We start from the raw sequence: 12,407 nt of genomic DNA, 5'->3' as shown, positions 1-12,407 counted from the left end.
TCTGTGTCCAGAATCATGCCCAGGAAGGGCAGACGAGTCGTAGGAATCAACTGCGACTATTTAGAATCCAGCCGTGCTGTTGTAACACTTCCCGAGAGCGTGCTACGCTGATCAGCAACTGCTCTCTGGACCTCGCCTTTATGAGGAGATCGTCCAAGTATGGGATAATTGTGACCCCTTGCTTTCGCAGGAGCACTATCATTTCCGCCATTACCTTGGTAAATATTCTCTGTGCCGTGGAGAGACCAAACGGCAACGTCTGGAATTGGTAATGACAATCCTGTACCACAAATCTGAGGTACGCCTGATGAGGTGGATAAATGGGGACATGAAGGTATGCATCCTTTATGTCCAGAGACACCATAAAACCCCCCCCTTCCAGGCTTGCGATGACCGCTCTGAGCGATTCCATCTTGAACTTGAACCTTTTCAGGTATATGTTCAGGGATTTTAAATTTAATATGGGTCTGACCGAACCGTCCGGTTTCGGTACCACAAACATGGTCGAATAATAACCCTTTCCTTGTTGAAGGAGGGGAACCTTGACCACCACCTGCTGAAGATACAATTTGTGAATTGCAGCTAACGCTATTTCCCTCTCTAAGGGGGAAGCTGGCAGGGCCGATTTGAGGTATCGGTGAGGGGGCATCTCTTCGAATTCCAGCTTGTATCCCTGAGACACAATCTCTATCGCCCAGGGATCCACCTGGGAGTGAACCCACTTGTGGCTGAAATTTCGGAGACGCGCCCCCACTGGGCCTAGCTCCGCCTGTGGAGCCCCAGCGTCATGCGGTTGATTTAGTGGAAGCCGGGGAGGACTTCTGTTCCTGGGAACTAGCTGTGTTGTGCAGCTTCTTTCCTCTGCCCCTGCCTCTGGCAAGAAAGGACGCACCTCGGACTTTCTTGCCTTTTTGTGAACGAAAGGACTGCATTTGGTAATACGGTGCTTTCTTAGGTTGTGAGGGAACATATGGCAAAAAATTTGACTTTCCAGCAGTAGCTGTGGAGACCAGGTCCGAGAGACCTTCCCCAAACAACTCCTCACCCTTGTAAGGTAAAACCTCCACGTGCCTTTTTGAGTCGGCATCGCCTGTCCATTGCCGAGTACACAGGACCCTTCTGGCAGAAATCGACATTGCATTTACTCTAGAGCCCAGAAGGCTAATGTCTCTTTGAGCATCTCTCATATATAGGACAGCGTCTTTTATATGCCCCAGGGTCATTAATATAGTATCCTTGTCCAAGGTATCAAGTTCCTCAGATAAGATATCCGTCCATGCTGCTACAGCACTACACACCCATGCCGACGCAATTGCCGGCCCTAGTAAGGTACCTGAATGTATATAAATGGACTTCAGGGTACCCTCTTGCTTTCTATCCGCAGCATCTTTTAGGGTGGCTGTATCCTGTGACGGCAGGGCTACCCTTTTGGATAAGCGTGTGAGAGCTTTGTCCACCCTAGGGGAGGATTCCCAGCCTAACCTGTCCGTTGGCGGGAAAGGATACGCCATAAGCATCCGTTTGGAAATCTGCAGTTTTTTATCTGGAGATTCCCAAGCCTTTTCACATAACTCATTTAGCTCATGTGAAGGGGAAAAGGTCACCACCTGCCTTTTTTCCCCATACATATGAACCCTCTTGTCAGGGACTGGGGTTTCCTCTGTGATGTGCAACACATCCTTTATTGCTATAATCATATAACGGATGGCTTTAGCCAATTTAGGCTGTAAATTTGCATCATCGCCATCGACACTGGAGTCAGAATCCGTGTCGATATCTGTGTCAACAATTTGGGATAGTGGGCGCTTCTGAGACCTGACGGCCTCTGCGACATAGGATCAGGCATGGGCTGAGACCCCGACTGTCCTAAGGTTTCAGCTTTATCCAACCTTTTATGCAAGGAATTAACATTATCATTTAAAACTTTCCACATATCCATCCAATCAGGTGTCGGCGCCGTCGGCGGCGACCCCACATTCATTTGCTCCCACTCTGCTTCCACATAGCCTTCCTCGTCAAACATGTCGACACAAGCGTACCGACACACCACACACACACAGGGGATGCTCTTTTTGAAGACAGTTCCCCCACAAGGCCTTTTGGAGAGACAGAGAGAGAGTATGCCAGCACACCCCCCCAGCGCTATATGTCCCAGGAATCACACAGTAATTTAGTGTTAACCCAGTAGCTGCTGTATATAATGTTTTTGCGCCTAATTTATGTGCCCCCCCTCTCTTTTTACCCTCTTCTACCGTGTTTCTGCAGGGGAGAGCCTGGGGAGCTTCCTCTCAGCGGAGCTGTGGAGAGAAAATGGCGCTGGTGAGTGCTGAGGAAGAAGCCCCGCCCCCTCAGCGGCGGGCTTCTGTCCCGTGTTTCTGTGTAAAATTATGGCGGGGGCTCATGCATATATACAGTGCCCAACTGTATATATGCCCAATTTTTGCCAAGAGGTCTCTAATTGCTGCCCAGGGCGCCCCCCCCCCCCCCCCCTGCGTCCTGCACCCTACAGTGACCGGAGTATGTGGGTTTAATGTGGGAGCAATGGCACACAGCTGCAGTGCTGTGCGCTACCTCAGTGAAGACTGGAGTCTTCTGCCGCTGATTTCTAAGTCTTCTTGCTTCATTCACCGGCTTCTGTCTTCCGGCTCTGCGAGGGGGACGGCGGCGCGGCTCCGGGATCGGACGACAAAGGGTGAGATCCTGTGTACGATCCCTCTGGAGCTAATGGTGTCCAGTAGCCTAAGAAGCAGGACCTATCTTCAGTGAGTAGGGCTGCTTCTCTCCCACGCTACAGAGAGTCTGTTGCCAGCAGATCTCTCTGAAAATAAAAAAACCTAACAAAATACTTTCTTATAGCAAGCTCAGGAGAGCTCACTAAGTAGCACCCAGCTCGTCCGGGCACAGATTCAAACTGAGGTCTGGAGGAGGGACATAGAGGGAGGAGCCAGAGCACACCAGTATCCAAATTCTTTCTTAAAGTGCCCTGTCTCCTGCGGAGCCCGTCTATTCCCCATGGTCCTTACGGAGTCCCCAGCATCCACTAGGACGTTAGAGAAAATGGCTTTGATCACACCTCCAGTGGGCATTTTTACCAGAAGTCACCATTTTTATGCTACATGAAGCAGAGACACCTCCTGCAAATCAGGATAATTATGATGATAGTGGGACTCGCAAATCAGTAATATCCTGACAGAACTGGGATGGTTAGGAGGAATACATACACCACAAACTCAGATACTATGCAGCTAAATATTTATAGTCTATGTATACACACACTCTACAATTATATGCAAAGTATTTATAATCCATTTATACATATACATATTCTACAAGTACTACGTACTGCAAATATTGATGGCATTTATACACATACTATACAAATACTATATACAGCAAACTATTCATATTCTATGTATACACATACTCTGCAAGTACTACATACAGCAAACTATTCATCATCTATCTATACCCATACTCTATAAGTACTACTAGGGAGGCCAATCCCGGCATTGGGATCGACGGGATCCCGGAATTTACGGCCAAAAACGTCCGGGATTCAATCCCGGGACTGGAAGCTCCAATCCTGGGGATTGAGGGATCAGCACTGAGCATCCTCAGGACACTCAGATGCTGCCAGGCTTCCTACTCCCCAGCGCAGCGTGACGTGCAGTGAGAGGTCATGCTGCGCTTTCACACGCCGCTGGGAGCCGCCGAGAGAGAGTTGTTGATGTGTCCCGCCTACCCCCGGTTTCTGGTGAGATATGTGTGCAGGGCGGGCGGGGCGAGATGGGCGGCCACACAGGGAAACGCCAATCCCGGGGATCCCAGGAATCCCGGGATTGACCATTTTTCAATCCTGATACCCGGGATTGAAAAAATGGCTTGGGATTGACCTCCCTAAGTACCACTAACAGCATAATAATCATTATCTATCTATATATATTCTCTGCAAGTACTATATACAGCAAACTATTCATCATCTATCTATACCCATACTCTATAAGTACTACTAACAGCATAATAATCATTATCTATCTATATATATTCTCTGCAAGTACTACATACAGCAAACTATTCATTACCTATCTATACCAGCGGTTCCCAAACTTTTTAGAATCACGGCAAGTACTACATACAGCAAATATTCATAGTACACGGTCGAATCACATTATTATGACCACCAGCTAATATCCAGAGTAACCTTTTTGTGCAGCATGGACAGCAGCTAGATGGGCTAAACTGTTGATTTAGACACACGTCTGGTAGCCCCCAGGTTCATTTTGACGGTGAGCTGCTCCTCTGTAGCGTGCTGATCAGCCCTCACACACCTTCGTAGCCAACGTTTACCTCCCACATCAATGGCACGTGGTGATCTGCAGTTTCCACGTTGGTTATTTACAATGGTGCCATGTGTCCAGTCACAATACACCTTCACCACAGCAGCACACGAACAGTTCACAAACTGCTCTGTTTCAGGAATACTGCTACCCTTGGCCTGAAAGCAGAAAATCATCCCTTTTTGAAACTCGGATAAATCGCCCATTTTACCCATGAGTGATATGTGTGCAGACGGCCTATTGCACACCTTATATATACCTACCAAGCCAGCGCACGACATGTGATGTACTTCATGGGCTATGCGCTGCTGACGTCAAATGTAGGAGGTGATCATAATAATGTGACTCGACCATGTATTACATACAGTATATATTCAAAATTTCTTTATACACATTTTCTACAAGTACTACACACAGCAAATATTCATAATTTATCTATACACATACTCTACAAATAGTACATAAGTGCATGTACTGCCCCAGTACCTCGGCACACTGCAGGCAGCAAGTCCTAGTGGGGACACTAATTCTATATACAGCAAACAATAATAATCTACACACATACACTACAAGTACTACATACAGGAAAATACTCATAATCTATTGAAACACACAGTGTACATGTACTACATACAGCAAATATTCATAATCTATTGAAACACATACTGTACATGTACTACATACAGCAAATATTCATAATCTATTGAAACACATAGTGTACATGTACTATGTCACGATCCAGGTAATTCCTTATCAGTATTTACCTTCCAAATGTCTCCTGAGACTGTCCCAGTGTTCCAAGCCTGGATTCCATCTGCACTGTCTGTGTGCAGCACGCTGCATCTCATTGTTTCTAATCTCTTTACTGTGATTCTGGCAGCATCAGGGTTAAGTTTCACATGCAAGTTACAAACAGTCTTTCCCTCCAAGTTCAAACATGGGCGCAGCCATGTTTGTTTTCATCACATGTTACTTTTCAGCCTATCAGCTGTACTCTGCTCTCGGCCTGATTACCCAGCAGCTGCACTCTGGACTCTGCTTAATCAGCCAGCCAATCCCTGTTTCCCAGCTGGTATAAATATCTTGTTCCTGGGCTGGAAAGTTTTTGTCAGTGCTTCAATTGTCTACAGCACAGAATCTCAAACTCGGTCCTCAGGACCCCATACAGTGCATGTTTTGCAGGTCTCCTCACAGAATCACAAGTGAAATAATTAACTCCACCTGTGGACCTTTTAAAATGTGTCTGTGAGTAATTAATACACCTGTGCACCTGCTGGGTTACCTGCAAAACATGCACTGTGTGGGGTCCTGAGGACCGAGTTTGAGAACCACTGGTCTACAGTGATTCCAGTGTGCAGTTCTTCCATGGACTTTCTCTGCAGTACAGCCTGACTCTGCAGTGTCTACATTGCTCCCTGTGACTGGCAGTTACCTGAGACCGGCTTCCAGCTTCTAGCTTCCAGCGGTGCTCTGCCCTGCCAGTAACCATCGGTGTTCCACCATCGATCCCAAGTCTCCATCGGTGCTCCGCCATCGATCCCAAGTCTCCATCGGTGCTCCGCCATCGATCCCAAGTCTCCATCGGTGCTCCGCCATCGATCCCAAGTCTCCATCGGTGCTCCGCCATCGATCCCAAGTCTCCATCGGTGCTCCGCCATCGATCCCAAGTCACCATCGGTGTTCCGCCATCGATCCCAAGTATTTCTCTGAACTGTGATTCCTGTTACCTGTACCAAGTCATCCGTATTCCTCTGAACTGTGTTTAATAAACCTTTGAACTTTCCTTCGTTGTCTTGGTCACGCCTTCGGGCATTTGTTCTAAAGGTTCCCTGCTTGTCTAAGAACCCTGTACTGCCTCCCAGGTACACATATACCTCAGCCCCTACAACTGAGGCTCCCCCTGGTCAGCACCAGCCCTCAGTTTGTGACATACTACATACAGCAAATATTCATAATCTATTGAAACACATAGTGTACATGTACTACATACAGCAAATATTCATAATCTATTGAAACACATAGTGTACATGTACTACATACAGCAAATATTCATAATCTATTGAAACACATACTGTACACGTACTACATACAGCAAATATTCATAATCTATTGAAACACATAGTGTACACGTACTACATACAGCAAATATTCATAATCTATTGAAACACATAGTGTACACGTACTACATACAGCAAATATTCATAATCTATTGAAACACATAGTGTACATGTACTACATACAGCAAATATTCATAATCTATTGAAACACATAGTGTACATGTACTACATACAGCAAATATTCATAATCTATTGAAACATAGTGTACATGTACTACATACAGCAAATATTCATAATCTATTGAAACACATAGTGTACATGTACTACATACAGCAAATATTCATAATCTATACACATACTCTACACGTACTATATACAGGAAAATACTTCCCAACAGTTTACCTTGACATACAACACAGGAAATAATGATGCACCTAATAACACACAAGTAACAATAGTTCTCCAAGATGCTTATCACAGAATAGTAAAAAAAAACCAAAACAATCTTTAAATGATGTATCATCAATACACGTTTCAATATGTATTATTTCTGTACAGTCACTGCCATGCAAATATTCCTGTAAATTGCTACATTTACATAAACAGAATAACCTAGGATGTTAGGAAGCACAGTAATTCAGTGGGGGAACAGGGCAATGACTATTGATACTGTTTTTATCAGATCTACCATTTTACAGAGCTGTGTATGCTGTGTATACAAATTAATATTTACAATTGTGATATCACGTAACTAAAGTAGGTTTTTTTTTTTATTATAATAAAGTCTTAAACAATATCCAGGTATTTTCACCTACAGTATTTAAACAAAATAAGAAAACATTACATAGCATAGTAGTCATTTACTTTGCTGTTAACTGTATAAGACACAGCTTTTTACAAGCCAGTTTACTTTTTCTCAGATCTAGAAAATATTGCTGGACATGCACCCAATAAAAACATATTCCCTATGCTGTATATACTACCAATGTTTATAAACTTGTAGAAGAAGGTAAACAAGTATGGGAAAGGGTCACGCTATAACCATTTTTAGTTACTCATACCTCCCAATTGAACCAATTTCAATAGAACAGTCCTGAATGGTGGACTTCAAAAAGGGGCATGTTTAATTGCAAATGGGTAGAATAAAACAGCAAAGTGTTTTCTTGGGGTGGAGCAGATTTTGTGGGGTGCAGGAGAGGGCTTGCATTGCATGTCTGAATACTGGTAGGTATGATTTGCAGATCAGGAGTTCTTGAAGCAGCAGCTCTAGTTACTTGAGTTCTCATTTGTCCACACCCTGGCCGCTGTGACGGTTCCTTCACAACCAGCAACAATAGGGCAACCCTGGTCCAGGAGCTGCTGGTAGTTGTAGTATAGCTCGGTGATTTGTGCCATGCTATGCATGTTGTGAGAAATGAAGCAAAAAAGGAAAGGTGTAAATCTGTAACATGAAACGTGTATCTGATTTAAACTACAATTCCCGACTTGGAAATTGTGGTTTAAAACAGATATACATTTCCTGTTATTTACAGAGTGCAAATCACAGAGCTAGACTACAACTCCCAGCAGCTCCAACTAAGCAACACACATCCAAGCTGTGTAATAGCAGCTATGCTGTACTAGAAGCCTGGTTGTCATGGTGTTAACAGTGACAATCTATAATCATACAGTCCAAAAAACAACAGGTGAGAATCTGATTGCTTTTGTTAAAATGCACAAGCGAAACAAGTGCTGAACCCCTCTGGGATTAGGGGCCCTGAAGTTTAAGCTTAATTTATTTCAATGTAGGTCCATCACTGCCTTGCCGCCAGTGCCGTGTACCTTTTCCTACAGTATGTGCTCTGTTGTGTGCTGAGTGGGAGATTCAGGCAGCAGCAGAATAGACTACTCACGTACCCCCATGTCATCAGGAGTTGCCCAGCACACATGTAGCTATAAGACAGGGGAAAGAGGGTGAGTTGTGTCAGTGTGTCTGACATCAGTCCTAGATTAGTGATGACCATCACAAGATGGCCATTATCAGTGGCAGCAAAGACACCATCACAAGAGGACATCTAGCCATCGCAAGTTAACCATTAATGGCTACATGCGCAGTGTAATCAAACAAATTTGAGCATGCACAAATTAGTTATTTAGTAACTAATATTGACTGTGACTGGAAATGTGTAAGTTTACTATGGTAGTAGGAGAAGATCAAAAATATTTGATGCATTCACCTTCAAGTGTAAATTAATTGGGGTGTTATTTTACGTTTCCAACATGTGCTCATATACTGTAACTCACTCACACAAGGGACCCATAACACAACAGCATTTCACCTGCACACCAGTCAGCTATTTGTAACATAGCAATGTTTATGGGTAATAGAAAACAAATCGACTTGGTTCCAAAATTGAGCATTTGGAAAAATCCCAGTGCAAATAATGTGGTTGCCCCAACTTTATTGAATATATATGCCCTCATTCAGCATCCATAGCAGTTTCTGCTAAATTCCATAAACTGCTACTGAAAAAATCTCATGCTGGGGGCCGACCAGCACTGCAAATGCACCGGGATTACTGATAGCCCCAATGCATATGAGGCATGACTGCATATGCAGAAGCACCAGCGCCATGTTTTTCCCCGCAGCAGCCGCGTCTGAGATCACGTGGTCACCCATAAAATGGCCCGGACCACTCCCCCATAATGCCACTTCAAATCAACCCTCCACCCCTCCTCCCCTGATGTCCGCCCCTGTCAATCAAGTTGCAATCGCATCCTTCCGGGACGAAAATCACCCATTTGGGATTTTTGTCCGTCTGCGTTTGATACTGAATGAGGGACATATAATTTAATATATATATATATAATATAGTTGGGTTGTTCCTTTATTGAATATATCATATATGGTATTACCCAGCACCGTGCACATACTTTGCCTTCCCAGAAAAGCCTACAATCCTGTGAATGTGCAAAGTCACGATGAGCTAATACTAGGATTCAAAACGGAATCTTTAGCATGTGTCTGGTCGAGATATTCCATCCTATATATTTTAGTTTATTCATGACGTCCAGGCAGAAAACTATCATAGTGAAACCTACATTTTATGGCTTTTTCATAACTCAGTGTAAAATCCAGAAAAAATTAAAAAGAGAGAAAAGGCGGAAAGCAAACATCTCGTGCATCAGGAAAATGCACATGGCAATTTCCATTTGACAATTTTGAATTATTTTCTTCAGCGATTTGTTTCCGGCATTAAAACTATGGTGAACAATCACATTTGTACAGGAAAATAAAATGGTATCCTTAGAAAAAATAAGTCAAAAAATAAATAAACAAGAAAAAATGTTCCCTTATTCAAACAAATATATAATGTACTAGAAAATATATGTACAGTACTCTACATAATTAAAAATATAGTTATGGTGCTACAGTACAACACTTGCCGTAACACCCAACAAAACAAATAAATAACACTACTGTGCAGCACTAGTACTGTATACAATACTTCTACTGGCCTATACAGTATCTGCTATGGAATATAGAAAAGGCAATGTACCGTATAATCCTGAAAAAGGGCCAATGGAAACATATTAGGGAATTAGGGGATTCTAGGCATAGTATCAAATCAGGGAATGTATTTATTCCATATATGAAATATGGCAGCAGAAAACAGATCAAGGTCCTTTATATTAAAGTCAACATGTTCCGACAATCCTAATAAACTAATTAAGTTTGCCTTTAAGAATTTTCTTCTGTAACACATGGAAATACAACTCTAGATTAAAACATCAGGAACTACATTTTCACTCCCGTTCATTTCCATTTCAGTTAATTATAGCCTTGAGGTTTATAGCAGCCCAGACTAGTCTTTTGAAGCCTGAAATGGCCTACAGAAAAGCAGCTTTTCACAACTGCGGACTTTGATGAAAAAGTAAAGGTGATTTGGCTTGCAGTTTTAATGGTTTAATTTGACAACCGATTGCAAGCACCGCTTCAACACAGAACCCAAAGATCTTTGAGAAGGAGAACTAATATGTTAAATGGGACAGCAGATAATGCAGCACAAGCACATTCAGCAAATGAGTCACATATATATCCTGGAGGTCACATCATATTGCAATGTATAAGAAAAAGCAAACGTCTTGATAATTTCACACATCTGGTTACAAGGGGGATTTGTTGGATCCTTTACAAATGCTAATTAACCTTTTGCTGGCCAATCCAACACACTGATATAGGTGCAAGCTTGGCGTGCCTACATATTAAAAGCCCCCCTCTGTTGGTGCATGCTTTTTGTTTTATTATTTTATTTCTATTACAGAAGAGAAAACTCTCACGTGGCAGAACTATACTGTAGATATAGTTAAATCTTTTGAGTATGAGACATAGGAAAGTGTATAATGTCAGGAGAATCAAGCCAATAACATGGAGTATTCTTCAGCAGCACATACAAAAAATACATTATTCTAAAATCCGTCGACTCACTCAACTGTAAATTAATATTTCTGCTCGTTATGTTTTCAATATACCATGCAACGTCCAATTCTAGCTTTTAAAATAATAAATTACAAAGCAAAAAGTAAAATACAGCGGGAAAGTAAAGAAACATATATCCCTGTGGAGGCATCTGGTTTTACACCCGCCACGGCAAGATGGGTAAACCTGGCGTTCTTTGTGTATAAATGTATAAACGCTATTACGTGTGCTCAAACAGGATTTCATTACATATGCAAAAATGACCATCCTGGGGTGTAGATAGGGCACTTTGGAGGGGGTTTCTCAGAGCTTTTTATTTTCATAGCACCCATAAGACGGGTTATTCTCTGCTTACCCTCTGATTTTAATGAGCGGATATTTACCCTGGCTAAGCGCATAACATAACGCAAACATATTATCAGGTAGATGCAAGCCTAAGTATGTAAAATCTGTAAGTAGACACTCGAGGCAAAGAAATCTCCAATGCTCCTTTCATTTACTGACTTATATAGCAGCTAAATGTAGGTTAAGCAAACTGTATATTGGGAGAAGAAAGGGAAAAGTTAAAACTGATGAAAGGGTTGATCCGAATGAGCCTCTAGGCAGTGCTCTGTGCTGACTATCTGTCTTTTACAACCCCGCACACACTGCATTTGCAGATTATGAAGCACAATGGACACTCAACAAATAAACTGGGTGTGACCTAACCCCCAAAAATGTTTATAATGTCTGATCTCCACAGTCTAGTAAGAAGACTAGGAACCATTATTTTGGAATGCTACCCTACAATAAAATGGATAATATGAACGTTACACATTTTTCTCTATGTACTATCACACTCTTTGCAAGGTTCTGCCTCTATTAATGACTTTTATTTCATTTAATTTTAAGATGATGCTTTTCAATAGGAGAGGGAGTCTGGAATGGTATCTACTGGTTACGTAGGTATGCTTTAAAGGCTGGACTTTATGGTATAGATCAGGGGTACTACTGGCCCTTCAGCCTGTCTTCTGTCATTATCTATTGCCACATCTTTTCATTCTCCTAACTAGCCATCTTCACTGTCTGCGAGTCTGGAATCCTTCTCATACTTCCCAAATTAACATATTTTATTCAGTTGTTTTTATTTTATTTATTTTGCTATGGTAGATACTGATTCATTAAAACTCTGTAAATAAAACGTATACAAATGAGCTAACTTCTGATATGCTTTATATTAAAATTGTTCAGCAGCGGTTATCTACATACTGTATGAAAACTGCAAAATGCATATTCTCTGAACAGTTATGTAGTAGGTTCTTTGATGCAAAAAAATATAATATTTGCAACATCCACCATTGACTACTAATAACCACTGTTTCACTTAATATAAACTGTACTTTCTATAACATCACAAGAAATAAAAATAAATAAATAAATAGTATAATAAAGATATTTAACCAGGTTGAAAATATAACCCACAGACACTGGTCACAAAAATTTCAGAAGATTTTGCCTCTGATCAGTCCAACCAGTGGCAAAAATCAATGCAAGAAAAAATATAGGCATTATATA

At 42.1% G+C, this 12,407-nt stretch overlaps 1 protein-coding gene across 10 annotated transcripts in view; it reads right to left on the bottom strand.

Annotated features, from left to right (window-relative positions):
- The window catches only part of RARB (retinoic acid receptor beta), a 1,402,065-nt gene that overhangs the window by 325,354 nt on the left and 1,064,304 nt on the right, over positions 1–12,407 (bottom strand). Inside the window, exon 1 of one of the 10 annotated variants that reach the window (XM_063922234.1) lies at positions 5,102–5,235. The exons of the other annotated variants lie outside the window; for them this stretch is intronic. Coding sequence (XP_063778304.1) covers positions 5,102–5,180 — 79 coding nt within the window. The 5' untranslated portion in view covers positions 5,181–5,235. Of the gene's footprint in view, positions 1–5,101; positions 5,236–12,407 lie in introns of those variants that run through there. 10 annotated transcript variants of the gene reach the window in all.

The sequence above is a fragment of the Pseudophryne corroboree genome, chromosome 5 (genome assembly GCF_028390025.1).
Source record: "Pseudophryne corroboree isolate aPseCor3 chromosome 5, aPseCor3.hap2, whole genome shotgun sequence".
Lineage (NCBI taxonomy): Eukaryota > Metazoa > Chordata > Amphibia > Anura > Myobatrachidae > Pseudophryne > Pseudophryne corroboree.
Note: the sequence above shows the minus strand (reverse complement) of the source record. Positions and strands in the feature narration are given on the sequence as shown.